This window comes from Natrix helvetica (genome assembly GCF_964273705.1).
Source record: "Natrix helvetica genome assembly, chromosome: 14".
Taxonomy (NCBI): Eukaryota; Metazoa; Chordata; class Lepidosauria; order Squamata; family Natricidae; genus Natrix; species Natrix helvetica.
This window is the reverse complement of record NC_138564.1, coordinates 11,880,980-11,898,074: the sequence shown is the minus strand read 5'-3', so window position 1 is coordinate 11,898,074 and position 17,095 is coordinate 11,880,980. Positions and strand designations below refer to the sequence as shown.

Sequence of the window (17,095 nt, the reverse complement as noted above, 5' to 3'; positions counted from 1 at the left end):
CAAATGGCTCCCCTTTCTTTTAGCATCGTGATCCCATAATAAGTAGAGCCTCGGTAAAAATTCATAAATGCCTGAGCAGAAATATTCAGCACTGGCTTCTCTGCGGAGAGACATGCAAAGTTGAAAACCGGTGTAAAAAATTATTTGCACCAATCGACGCACATCTAAGGGCAGGCGGAACAAAAAAACCACATATTTCCCCCACACACACTTTCCTACTCAGCTTTTTTTTTTTTGGCTTTGTTTATCTCTCTTCTCATCATGATCCTGGAATCCTTTGCTATCAGATTTCACTGCCAGAACTCAAGAAGAGGAGAGTGGGAGGATTTGTTTGCTAAATTCCTGAAATGCTTCTGCCATCCCCCATTTTTGCAAGCATCCCGACCTGTGTGTTTCACAACCTCACCTATTTTTTAAGATAGGTGGACTTCGACTCCCAGAATTCCACAGCCAGCTTAAATTGACAGGCTAGAATGGTGTTTTGCAACCTCAGCGACTATCCTGTTTCCCCACAAACATTTATTGTGATGTTTTACAAAAGGTTCCCTTCGCACATATGTGCTGGTCGTTCCCGATTCCGGGGGGCGGTGCTCATCTCCGTTTCAAAGCCGAAGAGCCAGCGCTGTCTGAAGACGTCTCTGTGGTCAGGTGGCCGGTTGACTCAACACCGAAGGCGCAGGGAGTGCTGTTCTCTACCCACCAAATGTGGTTCCTATTTTTCTACTTGCATTTTTTACGTGCTTTCGAACTGCTAGGTTGGCAGAAGCTGGGACAAGTCACGGGAGCTCACTCTATTGGAGCTAGGGATTTGAACCGCCGAACTGCCGACCTTTCTGATCAACAAGCTCAGCATCTTATCCCCTGAGCCACCGCATCCCTGATGTACATGATACGTGATATACAATGACAATAAAGGCTATTATTATTATTATTAAGAAGTGTCGTAAAAGGGACAAAACTCCCTTCACCAGCGTCTCGCTTGACAACATAGATTTTGGATTCAGTTATGGTCGTAGGTCAAGGACTACAATACAATACAATACAATAGCAGAGTTGGAAGGGACCTTGGAGGTCTTCTAGTCCAACCCCCTGCCTAAGCAGGAAAACTTATACCATTTCAGACAAATGGCTATCCAACGTCTTCTTTAAAACTTCCAGTGTTGGGGCATTCACAACTTCTGGAGGCAACTTCTGTTCCACTGATTATTTGTTCTAACTGCCAGGAAATTTCTCCTTAGTTCTAGGTTGCTTCTCTCCTTGATTAGTTTCCACCCATTGCTTCTTGTTCTACCCTCAGGTGCTTTGGGGAGTAGCTTGACTCCCTCGTCTTTGTGGCAACACTTGAGATATTGGAAGACTGCGATCATGTCTCCCCTAGTCCTCCTTTTCATTAGACTACCCAAATCATCTCTGGGTGGCATCTGGTGTATTGATATTCTACATGCTTCGTTACGGTAGATTATTACCCAACCCACAAGGTCTGTTCCTCACTCGGTCCCACCCCATTACGCGGCGTTAGGGATTCGAACCGCCGCACTGCCGACCTTTCCGATCGACGAGCTGAGCGCCTTCAGCCCCTGAGCCACCCTTTCTTTGCCTAGAAAAGAGAGAAGTCTTCTGAAAATCTTGGCAGACAGAAGTCTGCAGCCGGTGAGAGCTCTGGAAGCCTCCCATCCTGGCCAAAAGGACCTAATCACTCCTTCTGCTGTTCATGCGCTGATTGGGCAACCCGACTGGGCAAAGAACATGCAGTAGAGAGCACCAGGTATGAAAAGAGAAACCACTGTTTCTTCATCATCTCCGCTCACGGACCGCCCAATTGTGAGAAAAGGAGAAAGTTTCGTAATCTGGGCGTTGACCAAAGCTCTACTTGCAGATAGGCAGGTGGGCTGTCTTCTCTTCTCCCTTTTATTGTTCCTTTTGCAAGCTCGCTTACCTGGCCTCGGTTTACGGGCAATGGTTTTAATCCTCAAATGTCCTCAATATCCTTTAATCCTCCAAGAACGGTTGCAGGAACTGGGCATGGCTGGTCTGATGAAGAGAAGGACCAGGGGAGACAGGATAGCATCTTCCAATATTTGAAGGGCTGCCCCAGAGAGGAGGGGGTCAAGCTGTTTTCTTAGCCCCTGAGCCACCGTGTCCCTGATGTACATGATGTACAATGACAATAAAGGCTATTACAATACAATACAATACAATACAATAGCAGAGTTGGAAGGGACCTTGGAGGTCTTCTAGTCCAACCCCCTGCCTAGGCAGGAAACCCTATACCATTTCAGACAGGTGGCTATCCAATATCTTCTTAAAGACTTCCAGTGTTGGGGCATTCACAGCTTCTGGAGGCAAGCTGTTCCACTGATTAATTGTTCTAACTGTCAGGAAGTTTCTCCTCAGTTCTAAGTTGCTTCTCTCCTTGATTAGTTTCCACCCATTGCTTCTTGTTCTACCCTCAGGTGCCTTGGAGAATAGTTTGACTCCCTCTTCTTTGTGGCAACCCCTGAGATATTGGAAGACTGCTATCATGTCTCCCCTAGTCCTTCTTTCTCTTAAGCTAGACATACCCAGTTCCTGCAATAGTAATAATTATTATTATTAAGTGTCGTAAAACAGAACAAAACTCCCTTCACCAGCGTCTCGCTTTACAACATAGATTTTGGGCTCCGTTATGGTCGTAAGTCAAGGACTACCCTGATCATCTCTGGGTGGAAACTGGTGTATTGATATTCTGCAAGCTTCGTTGCGATAATTACCCAACCCACAAGGTCTGTTCCTCACTCAGTCCCAAAAAGATGGACTGATAAATCTAGTTATCAGATAAGAGGAACAGGGGTGTGGAAATACCAGGGATTTGATCATTCTCAATAACGCCTGATCTGCTTAACGTGTTTTGAAACTCACTTTTAGAAAGTGATATCAGGTTTCTTCACTTAAGTGCCCTGTAATCTCCCTAGAGAGGAAAGAGATGGCCAATCTAGATAGCATCCTAAAAAGCAGAGACCTCACCCTGCCAATCAAAAGTGCACATAGTCAAGGCTTATGGTTTTCTCAGTTGCAATGGATGGCTGTGAAGATTGGACCATAATGGAGGCCTTTGAGCTCTGGTGCTGGAGGAGACTCCTGCATTGAGTCCCTTGGACTGCAAGGCCATCCAACCGGTCAGTCCTAGAGGAGATCCACCCTGGCTGCTCTTTAGAAGGCCAGATCCTGAAGAGGAAACTCAAAGACTTTGGCCACCTAAGGAGAAGGAAGAAGGACTCCCTGGAGAAGAGCCTCATGCTGGGAACGATGGAGGGCAAAAGAAGAAGAAGGGGACGGTAGAGAAGGAGGTGGCTGAGTGGAGTCACTGAAACGGTCAGCGTGAGCTTCAATGGACTTAAATGGATGGTAAGAGGAGAGGGAGGCGTGTGCCAGCCAGATGATTTCTGCCCTTCCGGAGGGCCAGGGGAGGCCGTTTTCGCCCTCCCCGGGCTTCAGAAAAGCTGTGGGCAGGGAGGATTAAATTGGTGTGGGCACAATTGTGACATGCCATAAAAAAAAGTTTCACCATCACTGATATATGCTATTAGGTATACATTATATAGTTATCATTCTAGATATTTTTTACATTTTTGTAACATCTTATATACTATTACATATAACAAATTCTTCGTCTTTCATTATATTTACACTTATTTCTAGTTCCTAATTCATTCATTGTCTCTTCTTGAAAGCCTCCAGCGATGAAGCTCTCACAACCTCTGTTCCATGGGCTGATTGCCCTGGGGTGGGTGGGTGAGATGTGTAAATGTTGGGCAATGAGATCCATGCTCCGGGCAGACTCCGCCCGAGCGATTCCCAGTTTCAGTGCCACAGAATCGATCTGTCCTATTGCACAAAAAAAAAAAAAAGATGCCTCAAGAACCGCATCAAACATCAGGCGCGCGATTCCTTGCCCTCCTTAGGAATGTTTGCTGCAAAGAGATTAAGGTTTTTTTAAAAAATAAATAAGCAACTGTTTTTTTTCTTTTTCTTTCTCACCCTTCTTAAAATTCCAACGCGAGGGATTAATTACGCCGCTCGGATTTCTGTTTACAGCTCGACCGGGCGAAGGGAGCTGCATGGCGGCTAAATATCGGGGGACGAAATTGGGATATTCAAAGAAATGAGGGCTACCATGAAATTTGTAGTATGGCAACAAAGGATAAACGAACAACAGACATTAAATTTTTAAAAGGGAGTGGTCGAAGCAAATAATGATAATGAAATAAAAGGGGATTCATGCCCAAAAGTGATGTTGCTAAGTGAAATGTTTGTTCGGCGAATCTTGCTCCATTGTAAGCAAGCACTTTCGTGCCGCCGTCCTTAAATGAATCCCTGCAGTGTGTTAAGTTAGCCATGCGGTCGTTCAGTGAATCTGGCTTCCCCCATTGGCTTTGCTTGTGAGATGGTCGCCGAAAGGGATCATGTCTCTCTCTCTCTCTCTCTCTCTCACACACACACAGCATTGCGACCGTCATAAATATGAGTCAGTTGCTGGGTGTCAAGATTTTGATCACCTGACCATGGGAATGTGCAGCAACGGTCGTTAAGTGTGAAAAGTGGTGCTTAGTCACTTTTTTCCAGTGCTGTTCTAACTTCGGTCACTAAATGAACCGTTGTAAGTCGAGGACTATATGTGTTTGCTTCCTAATATCTAAAAGAAAGCGAGATCGTTTGAAAGAGGAAAAGACTGGACAGTCACTTGTTTGCAATGGTATGGGGGTCTCCTGCTTAAGCAGGGGGTTGGACTAGAAGACCTCCAAAAGTCCCTTCCAGCTCTGATGGATTGACGGGAGGGAGGCGTGGCTTGGCGGACCAGCTGGCTTTTGTTTTCGGTCACAATCATGTCCCCTGCCAGCCACCGTAGAACAGGCAGCACTTCCTTTTACAATCCCAGGTGCGACCTCTAGAGGGCGTCTCAGCCCACCAACTCTTCTCTAGCTGGAGCCTTCTGGGAGTTGAAGTCCACGCAGTTTTAAAGCTGCAGAAACCGATGCTCTGTAGAAGTGAGGCCAAATGTGAAGGGTCACATCTGGGGGGGGGGGGCAACAGCTGGCTTGGCTTCCTGGGTTGCGCAATGATCAGATTTCGGTGTCCGCCCTGCAAAACAGAGCCACTTCTCTAAAACACTGCATACAATTAGGTGGCTTGGCGAAGGATTCTATTTGTGCAACAATCCATTGGTTTATCTATAGATCGTCCTCAATTTATAAACTTTCATTTAGTGACTGTCTGAAGTCACAATGGTGCCGGGAAAAGTAACTTGTGTGACCAGTCCTTGCACTTACGACCACTGGCAGCATCCCCCGAGGTACATGATCAAAATTTGGGCCCCTTGGCAACTGGCGTAGATGTCCGATGCTTGCAATGACCCAGGGTCAACTTTGATTACTATTTGTGACGTCCGCTGGTTATAAGTAGAGGACTCCCTTGTCTCTGCCTATCCCTCTCGTCGTCATCCACACTTTCAAACCAGGATTGTTATCCTTCATCAATAATGCCGGATTAATATTGGGGGGGGGGGGTCCAGTTACTGAAGCAGACCGTAACGTGGTTTAGCTCCTCTCCTGGGCATGCAGCGGGCGCCCCTCTGCAACAAACCCTGGCTAAAAGGCGGTTTAATGGGAGCAAGCTACCCCATGTCCGGCGTCCAAAGCAAGGGGTAGGTGTATTTCTCCAACAAACCCCAGCCAAGAGGAGGTTTAATGGGAGCAGAGTCTGCATGTCACAAAAGCAAACCATGGCTTAGTCCCCTTCTTGTGTGTGCAACTGATGCACCTCTCCAACAAACCCCGGTTAAGAGGCGGCTCAGGGAGAGCGGAGCCCCCATGTAAACCATGGTTTAGCCCCTCTCCAAGAAACCCCAGTTAACAGGCGCCTTAATGGGAGCAGACTCCCTATGCAAACCATGGCTTAGCCCCTCTCCTTCGCATGCATCTCTGCAACAAACCCCGGTTAAGAGGCGGCTTAATGGGAGCGGAGCCCCCATGCAAAGCATGGTTTAGCCCCTCTCCAACAAACCCCGGTTAAGAGGCGGCTTAGCGGGCGCAGAGCCTCCATGCAAACCATGGTTTAGCCCCTTTCCCGTGCATATCAACGGATGCACCTTTGCAACAAACCCCGGCTAAGAGGCGGCTTAGCGAGCAGCGCGGGGCAGCCAAGCCTCACCCCGTCCGGGCTCGGCAGGCAGCGGAGGCGGCTGCAGCCGGGCGGAAGGCAGGCAGGCAGGCCGGGGCGGGCGGGCGATCAGCCGGCGGAGGGGCGGCCCGAGGGCGGCGGTTGGGGCTGCGGCGCGTGGCGGCGGCGGAGGCGATGGCTCGGCCGGGGCTGCTGGCGGGGCTGCTGTTGCTGCTGGCGGCGACCGCCGCTTCTCCCTCCGCAGCGGCGCAGGTGGAGGTGACGCTGCCCGGCCGGGGCGGCGGCTGCACCTTGCAGGGAGCGTTGCTGGGCCGGCCCGGCTTGGAGCTGCAGGCGGCGGCGGCCGTGCGGGGCAGCCTGGTGCTGGTGAGAAAGCGGGGCTGTTTGGGGAGGGGGCAGTAAGGAGGAGGGGGGGGCAGAGGAGGTTCAACCTTTTAAACTGCGTGAGGGAGGGGCTGTTTGGGGCGGGAGTTGTAGGGAGGGGGGGCAGAGGAAGGGTCAACCTTCTTTTGAACCGCATGGGGAGGGCTGTTTGGGGAGGGGGCTTTTGGTGTTCTTGGGATGGGGGGCAGAGGAAGGGTGAACCTTCTAAACTGCGTGGGAGAGAGTCTGTTTGGGGAGGGGGCTCTAAGGATGGAGGGGAGAAAGGGGGTCAACCTAAACTGCGTGGGAGAGGGGCTGTTTGGGTATGGGGCAGAGGGGGGGTGTCAACCTCCTAAACTGCATGGGAGAAGGGCTTTTTGGGGAGGGGGATGTAAGGCTAGGGGCCAGAGGGTGGGGTCAACGTTCTTCTGCACTGGATGGGAGAAGGGCTTTTTGGGGAGGGGGTTCTTAGTGCTCTAGAGATGGGGGAGGGCTAGACGGGCAGGTAAGCCCGAGGCCGACTCTGGACACGTTTCACTCCGCAATATAAATGGTGGCCTCAATGGTGGCCGTAACTCGAGGACTACCTTGTACTTACGACAGTGGCAGCATCCCCGGGGGTGGGGGTGGGGGTCATGCTACCTTCCCACTGGACCATGGAGGAAGCCAGGTTCCCTTAAGAACTTCACTGCCATGATTAAGGCGCTTCCCTTAACGACCGCCTAACTTAGCCAGGGCAATTCTGCTCCCCAATGTGTTCGTTAAGGTGAGGCCTACCTGTGCAAACAAACTCCCCGATGCGTACGATGTCACGTTCCAGATGGTTGAAGAGCAGGCGCTGGAAGGCAAGTTCCGGGAAGCAAACTCGGCTCAGGTTGTCTTCCGTCCCTTTTTTCCCAGGTGAATGACACTGAGCCCAGGCTGGACCATGAGGACACCTGGATTGGCGTGGTTCCGGTGGAGGAGGAAGAAGCAGAGACCCCCAAGCGCCACAAAGAGGAGTCTTTCGCCAGCACTGTGGTCGACAAGGTGCATCTTTCCTCTTCACCTGAGTTCCACCTGCTTGTTTCTCTCGCGATACCTCCTGTTGTGGCCTGCCAGCGGCCCACGGAGCTAGCAGCAGATTCAGACAGTGAGGAGGGTTGGGGAGGAACCTGGGCCAGTCCTGGAGTCTTGGGAAGGCTCGGATGAGGGCTCTGTGTCGGAGGCAGAGAGGGGGCCAGAGCCATCTGACAGTTATCAGCTGCCTTCGGAGGCAGACGTCAGTGGGGCAGAAGAACAGCTGGAGCCTGTTCCCATGCGCAGAGTTGCCAGACGAAGGGAAGAGCTAAAGAACAGGGGTCGGCTTGGGAGTAAGACTACAGGTGGAGGATAAATGTCCCCTCCCAGAGGGAATAAAAGAGGAGCGACAGGGGAGTGGAGTTTGCAGGAGACCATTAGTTCGCTTAATTGGTTTGTGACTCTCCGAGACTCCTTGCCAAGTTCTGCAGATATCAGCCTGGCAGCTCTCCAAGACAGATAAGGTCTGTGACTGTAAATCCTCCCTGGAAAGACTTTGCTGGAGGTGAATGAGCAGAATTCACAGTCAATTTTTTGTTGGGACCAGGAGTTGGCTTCCTGCTCTCGGGAAGTCCAGGTCAGAATACTTCCTGAGTCCCAGGAAGCAAGTGGGATAGACCCTGTTCCTGCTTCCTAATTCCTTGGTGGGTTTTCCTTCCTGCAGATGAAACGGGCCCTAGTTTTGGGGGCTTCAGCCCTGCTCATCCTTGCCCTGAACCAGAACCGAATCCGAGAGGTAGGTATGGATGCTCTTGAGGATGCCGGAGAGGCGATGGGACCCCCCTACCCTCATTTCCCCACTGATGGGCTTTTCCTTGCCTTCTCCCTTCTACAGCTGGACGTCTCCCAGGTCCTTTCAAAGCCCGTGGTTATAGTCCAGACTTCGGAAAACGTGACCAAACTCCTCGGGGCGCTGCTGCGGTGAGCTGGCTGGGTACCGGGTGGGAGAAGGACAGGAGGCTGTGGGTGAAGATTTAATTTTTGCTTAGGCTTCTGAAAATCTGTTTGCGTTAAAAAATAAGCCTCAGAGCACGTTTCTTCAAAAAAAATCCCAACATACCTGACTTATAAACAGCAGAGATCTCGGAACTTGGCAACAAGTAAGACTTACGGACTTCAACTCCCAGAATTCCTGTCTTATTTCGATTTTAATTTTCCCTCCCCTCCTGTCACTATTATGTTCAAAAACGTGATAATACCATTTATTTTCTGTTCCCCATCTTCCATCTGTTTTGTTATTCATGTTTCCGTTATTTAGCTCTTCACCTCTGTTTATATTAAAGTTCCAGACAGACTTACTTATTTTCTTTCTTTCTTTCTCTCTTTCTTTCTTTCATTATTCATTATCATAATATACACTTCTGGTATAAGTGTAAAGTTTCTTTCTTTCTTTCTGTCTTGCTTTTTCTTTCTTTCTCTTTCCTTCCTTCCTTCCTTTCCATCTGTCTGTCTTTCTGTATTTTTCTTTCTTTCTCTTTCTTTTCTTCCTTTCTGTCTGTCTGTTTGTCTGTCTTTCATTCATTCATTTATTCATTATTCAATATCATAATATACACATCTGGTACCAATCACAATCGTTCAAAGCATTTAAAATATATGTATTTCATGTTTTTTTTCCTAATGCCATCATTCAAACTCTTAATTTTCAATTAAAACTTAATTCTTTAATAGAATACACATTCTAATAGGTGTATTAATACATCTTCTAATAGATGCATTCATTCTCATACATCTATTCATGTTCTTTCCGATCCTAATATATTATTAAGTAATATATATGAAAGAGTAAGAAGGAGATTTAGAAGAGTGGTAGTAAAAGATATGTGTAAATAATATGAAACAATGAAAATGAAATGTAATGAGTAATAATGCTACGTCTATTTTTATTGAAATGTATGATACTCAGGTATCACACCATTCAATACAATACAATACAATAGTAGAGTTGGAAGGGACCTTGGAGGTCTTCTAGTCCAACCCCCTGCCTAGGCAGGAAACCCTATACCGTTTCAGACAAATAGCTATCCAACATCTTCTTAAAGACTTCCAGTGTTGGGGCATTCACAACTTCTGGAGGCAAGCTGTTCCACTGATTAATTGTTCTCACTGTCAGGAAATTTCTCCTCAGTTCTAAGTTGCTTCTCTCCTTGATTAGTTTCCACCCATTGCTTCTTGTTCTACCCTCAGGTGCTTTGGAGAATAGTTTGACTCCCTCTTCTTTGTGGCAACCCCTGAGATATTGGAATAATGCTATCATGTCTCCCCTAGTCCTTCTTTCTCTTAAGCTAAACATACCCAGTTCCTGCAACCGTTCTTCATATGTTTTAGTCTCCAGTCCCCTAATCATCTTTGTTGCTCTTCTCTGCACTCTTTCTAGAGTCTCCACATCTTTTTTACATCGTGGCGACCAGAACTGAATGCCGTATTCCAAGTGTGGCCTTACCAAGGCATTATAAAGTGGTATTAACACTTCACGTGATCTTGATTCTATCCCTCTGTTGATGCAGCCTAGAACTGTGTTGGCTTTTTTGGCAGCTGCTGCACACTGCTGGCTCATATTTAAATGGTTGTCCACTAGGACTCCAAGATCCCTTTCACAGTTACTACTACTGAGTAAGGTATCACCTATACTGTACCTGTGCATTCCGTTTTTGTTGCCTAAATGTAGAACCTTACTCTTTTCACCATTGAATTTCATTTTATTAGATAGTGCCCAATGTTCAAGTTTGTCAAGATCCTTCTGTATCTTAAGCCTATCTTCTGGAGTGTTGGCTATTCCTGCCAGCTTGGTATCATCTGCAAATTTGATGAGTTCCCCATTTATTCCCTCATCCAAATCATTCACGAATAGATGTATATAAACAATATAAAATTAAAAACTTGACCCAAAAAACCCCTCCCAGAATTCCCCAGCCAGCATGGCTGACTATGGAATTCTGGGAGTTGAAGTCCACAAGACTTAATAAAGTTTGAAAACACTTGATATGCAGGTCAGTCTTCCCTTTGTGGCCACAATTGGGAGCAAAATCTCCTTGGCTAACTTTTATGTTAAAGGTGAAACCTTTAAGGACCAGGGGAGACATGATAGCAGTCTTCCGATATCTCAGGGGTTGCCACAAAGAAGAGGGAGTCAAACTAGAAGCAATGGATGGAAACTAATCAAGGAGAGAAGCGACCTAGAACTAAGGAGAAACTTCCTGTCAGTAAGAACAATTAACCCATGGAACTACTTGCCACCAGAAGTTGTGGTTGCTCCGTCACTGGAGGCTTTTAAGAAGAGACTGGACAGCCGTTTACCTGGAATGGTTTAGGGTCTCCTGCTTGAGCAGGGGGTTGGACTAGAAGACCTCCAAGGTCCCTTCCAACTCTGTTATTCATTCTTCTCTCTCCCTCTTTTTTTTTTTTTTTTGCAGAGGTCTCCGGGCCACAGCGAAGATCACATACCAAGCAGGGCTGCTGGAGAACATGGTATGTGGCTGGCATGGGCAGGCAGAGGTGTGGTACTGGCCTGGGCAGGGAAGACGAATCGATGGAGGCTTAGCTTAACGTCCGATTAACATGTCTGAAGCAAAAAACGACAGCGCTAATTACAGGGGGGAGGCGGGCCTATGGCCAAATTGATCGATGATGTATAAAGGCAGATATCTCCTCAATGGTAGTTTTTATAACTCTTGGCGATGTTAGCAGAGGCTAACGAAAGCTAAGCGGATAATATATTTTAAGTTCCAGAGATCAGGTCCCTTCCAGCTCTTATTGTTCTGTAAATCACTGCTATTTCTGGTTTGTTGGGTAGTTTTGAACCCTTTCATTGTCTCCTTATCGCTCAGTTGTCCGCCCCCCCCCCTTTTTTTTTTCTCTTTCAAGGGGGTGACCCTGACTCTCTGGTCAACGTGTGGCCTCTCGCGGGGTGGCATGTATGGCGAGTGGCAGGGCGTTATCTGCATGGGCGAAAACAGCTCCAAGGTTCAGGTTGGTGAAAGGAGCCAGAAGTTCTGTTGGAAATGTGTTGATTGACAGGTCCCTGCGGGCCGTGAGGAGAACGTTCCGGAGGCCACAGGTAACAATAGCGGAAGACAGGTGGGCCTCCACTTAAACAGAATCCCCCCCCTTGCTAAGCAAGGCAGGGAGCTGCGTTCAGTTTTGCAACCAACGGTTGCCGCCGCCGTTAAGCAAATCGCAAGCGGTTCTTCAGTGAACCCGCCGGCCGTTAAGCGAATCCGGCTTGCCTCATCGGTTTTGTTTGTGTTGGAAGCCGGCTGGGAAAAATCACAAACGACAATCGCGTGATTTCAGGATCCTGCAAACCATTGCAAATAGTTGCCAAAGGCCCGAATTTGGATCGCCAGACCAGAGGGTGCGACAACGGTCATAAGTGCGAGGATCGGCCATCAGCCCCATTTTTTCCCCACTGCCGTTGTAATTTTGAACGGTCACTAAATAAATGGCTGTAAGTTGAGGATAACTATAGTAGATTTACATGGCTGCCCAGTTTGTAAAGTAGTTCTATTTTGATCCAGTTCCCCAAACACAAGAAAGTAAAAGTAACATTCCTTTATTAGAAATGTCGGCAGCTCCGGCAAAAGGTTTCTCTCTCACCGCAGGGTAACAAGTCCATCCGGCAGGGAGATGAATAGTTGTCTGCCATATCTATTCATCTCCGCTTCCTGCCTTTTATCCCCAGAGCTAGGGTGGAGTTTTGCTAGCAATGATGGCTTTTCCGTCCCGAGGACTGGCCCATAGATTTCCACTGCTCCCTCTCCCTCTCCCTCTCCCTCTCCTCTCTCTCTCTCTCTCTCTCTCTCTCTCTCTCTCTCTCTCTCTCTCTCTCTCTCCTCAAGAGTAATGTGTGTTACCCTTTGGGGTGGGTCTCTGTTGGCAGAAATACCTCCAGCAGCTCTGGAACGCCATCCTGCTCATCGCGTTGATCCTGTGCACAGGTGTGATTGTGCAGGCACAACGACAATCCCGGCACAGTCAGTTGGACCGAGAATCTGAGGTGGGCCTCCTCTCAGCCTCGGGTGTAGCTTGAGTTTAGTTGGGGTTGGGGTTGGGTTGTGTTGTGTTGGGGGTGGGGTGGGGTGGGCTGTGTTGGGTGTTGGGGTGGGTTGGGGTTGAGGGTTGGATTGTGGTTGGGTTGGGATTGGGTTGGGTTCAGTTCAGTTCAGTTTAGTTTAGTTTAGTTGATTGTCGTTGCACCTCGTACAATGAAATTAAATGACATTTTCAGTGTACATTATAATTATAAAAATAAATTGGGTAGGTCTGGGTAGGTCTAGTTTAATGAAAAGAAGGGCTAGGGGAGACATGATAGCAGTCTTCCAATATCTCAAGGGCTGCCCCAAAGAAGAGGAGGTCAAGCTATTCTCCAAGGCACCTGAGGGCAGAACAAGAAGCAATGGGTGGAAACTAATCCAGGAGAGAAGCAACTTAGAACTGAGGAGAAATTTCCTGACAGAACAATTAATCAGTGGAACAACTTGCCTCCAGAAGTTGTGAATTCCCAAACACTGGAAGTTTTTAAGATGATGTTGGGTAGCCATTTGTCTGAAATGGTATAGGGTTACCTGCCTAGGCAGGGGGTTGGGCTAGAAGACCTCCAAGGTCCCTTCCAACTCTGCTATTGCATTGTATTGTATTCTGTAGTCCATCCTTGCAGAGTGAGGATGGCATCGGTGGGCCTAATGCTAATCTTCCCCCTTGCAGCTGGATCTCAAGCAACACATGGCCCAGAAACTGCTGGCTTTGAAAACCCGGCGTTACCATCCGGGCAGGGCGCCCCACAGCTGGGCACACGAGATTGACAGCTGTGCCATCTGCCTGGACCAGTTTCAAAAGAATCAGGTGAGACTCGGGATGAATCTGGCTGTGTCTGGTTCCTGTCCTTTGCTTCTAAAGGCTTCTGCAGATTTTCGACTTGCAAAACGTTCATTCGAAGTTTGCGGCGAGGCTGGGGGGAAAAGTGACTCACGACCTAGTCACAGTACTCCGCAACGGGGCTCCCTTGTGGAGTACGCATCTCCTTCATCACTTTTCCTCTGGAAAAGTTCTGGTGCAAAAGAATCATCGGCTTCGGTTTGTCCGACAGAATTTACGTTGAGACTCTTCAGAGCTCACCTTTTTTTCCCTTTCTGTCGCGCTAAGGTACTTCCGGTCTTTCCTCTACCAACTCTTCTCAAGTGGGGGGGGAAGAATGCAGGTGGGACACCCGGCCCCTCCCTCCTGCCACACCTGAGTAGCTCTTGACTTGCCCAACAGTGTCTCCGGGTGCTGCCCTGCCTGCACGAATTTCACCGGGAATGCGTCGACCCCTGGCTTCTCCTGCAACAGACTTGCCCTCTCTGTAAACACAACGTTCTCGGTAAGAGCCTGGTTGGGGGGTTAGTGGTGGTAGAGGCAGCTGCCCAGCCCCCAGCCCTCGTGCTTTCTGAGCCTTTCTTTCCAAAATTCAGTGGCAGAAGCGGAATGAGAACATTGATATATTGAATTGGTCAGATGCGCGAGAAAGGTTGGCTTTCGTGGGTTTTTTTATGTTGTTCTTTTGTTTTTTTAATACGTAATTTATTAAAGTTTTGACAAAACAAAATAGAAAAAACCAAATTCAACACCCGTTCTTCCCCTTCCTAAGACATCGATATAGTATAGATCTATTTCAACCTATTTAGGTCTCATCAGCTAGCCATACCCTTACTGGGAATCGAACCAGGGCTGTATTGTATATTCGGCTGATGTAATTGTCACTAAGCCACAGGCTCTCTTCCTTATCAGCTAGGCCAGGGAAATAGGTATGTATTTGTGTTACAACCCCTGGTATGCCATATATATATATGTATTTGTGTTATTTATCGGCACAAATACAACACACACACACACACACACACAATATATATCCCCTTTTGTTTAGCATCTTACTTACTTTCCATTCGCTTTTCATTTGCAATTTCCTCTTTACCTTTATAACTCCAAATATTTGCACGTATCAATATTCTACTTCCGTTCTAACCCCCGATACCATTTGTCCCATACCTGTGTAGCATTCTTTTTCTTCTTCATCTTGCAGTTTGAGAGTTAATTTTGCAATTTCTGCGCAGTACCATTGGTTTTTTTTTTAAATTATCATGTTTTCGGAGGGTATGTTTTCCAATTTGGGGCATATGCTATTCTTGCTGTCAGTATATGAATTATGATATAATTGATCTCCTTTGTAAACGTTCCTCTAATTATCCCTAGCAAAAACATCTCCGGTTTAAATTGGATTTGAAGGCCTGTAACCAAATTCTTATTTTACTCCAATATTTCCTCGTTTCCCAGTTTGTTTGTGTTTTTAACCTGGGTAATTTTAAGAGGCATGGACTTCAACTCTGCCCCAGAGTACAGCTGTGGAGGTGCCTGGAGTTGGTCTGGAAGTGGCAGGCGCCGCAGCCAGATGTGCAACGGCTGGCTCAGCTGGCACTCTGCACGTTCCCAAGAAAACCTTTGCGCCTGGCTCCAGTTTTTGAAGCTCTTTTCTATCAATCTTGCATCCTGAAATTGCTTTAAGTCGGTGATGGTGACCCTATACCACACCTGCCCGAAGTGCCACGCGGAGCCACGTTGCCTGGCGTGCGTGGCGTCTCCCGTTCCTCTTCTGGGTTTCTGGCACGCATGCACGCACGACGATCAGCTAGCCTTCGTGCGTGCGGCCGTGCCAGAAACTGGAAGAGCTGGCCTTCCGTTTCCTGGCGTGCTGATGTGCGCCGGCCTGCTGATCATCGCGAGCGCATGGGTGCCAGTGACCGGAAGGGTAGCTGGCACGCCAGAAACCAGAAATTCATTTTCTGGACCGCACATGCCCTCTGGGCAGCTCCTCTTCCAGGTTGTGGCCGGCAAGGACACCACTCGGTGCCGAAAAGGTTCTCCATCCCTGCTTTAGGTGGTCGATCCAGGGGTAAATTCAGCAATAAAGGGAACTGGGATTTGTGGGGATGGAGTGGGACAGAAAAGGACCAGACAGATGTCTGGCCAATGACCAGACAGATGGACACCTTTTCTGGCCAACCCTAGAAGGGTTTTCTTGCCCTTCTAGCAAGAAATAAATGTCCTTTCCCCCTCCCCTCCCCTTTATTATTATTTGTCTTCCTTTCAGGAAACTGTTGCTGAGAAAGGTAGCAAAACCTGTTCTTCTTGCACTCCCAAGGGAAGAGCGCATCTCCCCAAGAAGCCATTCTCTAGAGAGCAATGCTTTTTTTCCCCTCAAACGTGGCCGCTTCTTAAGACGGGTGGACTTCAACTCCCAGAATTCCCCCAGCCATCTCTCAAACCAGAATTCTGGGAGTTGAAGTCCACCCGTCTTAAGAAGCGGCCACGTTTGAGGGAAACGCTGCCCTTGGGTTTTAGGTGGTCTCTGGGCTTGTTTCGACCAGAGAAGCCGCTGCTCCGGAGCCCCGCCAGGACAAGGAACGACAGCCGTAGGTGTAAATAAGACGTTCCTCTCTTCCGTCGGCCTTGTTCGTGCATTCTCTCCTGCCACCACCAACACCACTCCGGACTGAAATCCGTGCCCTTATTGGTGTGCGTGTGTTCTCCGGACATTTTTGTGCAGCGTGGATTCCGAGCTGGGGTGAACCTGACCTTCGGGGGAAACCCACCTGGGTGTCCTCGTCTCATGGAGGGACGAAGACGATGGCCGACACGACGTGAGGTTTTCAACTGTCCCCTTTTTAGTGACGATTTGCAAAGGGGGGAAAAAAACGAGATTCAGCCGGATGGGGTGGGAGGGGATGGAGGTTTGAACTTTGCTTCTTTATTTATACTAACTTATTTGGGCAAGAGTTGTGGGGGTCTTGGGACGACGTCTCGGAAAAAGCTGAGATATTCCAGACTTTGTTGGGAGGTGTATATATATACATATACATATATATACCTCCCAACAAAATATATATAAAAATCCCTTGTCCTAATTAAAATAATTCTAGCAAACTAAAACCAGGTGCTACTGGTCCTTTTTCTTGATCTATTCTTCCCTCGTCCGGACATTTCCTCCTCTTTTATAGAATTGCAGAGTTGGAAGGGACCTTGGAGGTCTTCTAGTCCAACCCCCTGCTCAAGTAAGAGACCCTGTACCCGTGATGGCGAACCTATGGCACGCATGCCGCAGGTGGCACGCCATGCCCTTCTCTGCGGGTCTTTAGGTCTCTGCAGTGCGTGTGGGGAGGGGGGGAAGGCGCATGCGTGGGGGAGGGCGACGTTTGTGTTGCATTTTGGGGGGGCTGGAAGGCCGGCTGCACCATCCTGGAAACTTGCCAACTTCCACCCAACTTCCCATGGGAAGCCCTTGAAAGCTGCAAAGGAAACCAGGGGGAAGACTTATGCTGGAACACAGAGGCCTCGATCCAGACCCCGACTCTGCCCCCCCCCCGGACTTCCTTCCTGTATTGTGCTCCTCTTTACTGTCCTTCCCTTCCTTCTTTCCCATGCTCTTTTCCTTCCTTCTTTCCTTCCCCCTTTTTCATGCTCTTTACCTTCCTTCCTGTTATTTTCT

At 48.4% G+C, this 17,095-nt stretch overlaps 1 protein-coding gene across 1 annotated transcript; it reads left to right on the top strand.

Annotated features, from left to right (window-relative positions):
• Positions 1-6,074: 6,074 nt before the first annotated feature.
• RNF215 (ring finger protein 215) lies at positions 6,075-15,844 on the top strand. The gene is made up of 10 exons (XM_081966218.1): positions 6,075-6,522; positions 7,420-7,548; positions 8,243-8,314; positions 8,414-8,499; positions 10,992-11,046; positions 11,443-11,547; positions 12,458-12,574; positions 13,282-13,419; positions 13,834-13,936; positions 15,701-15,844. Exons 1-10 carry the CDS (start codon positions 6,331-6,333, stop codon positions 15,712-15,714), a joined length of 1,011 nt encoding a protein of 336 aa, XP_081822344.1. The 5' UTR covers positions 6,075-6,330; the 3' UTR covers positions 15,715-15,844.
• The last annotated feature ends 1,251 nt before the right edge of the window (positions 15,845-17,095 follow it).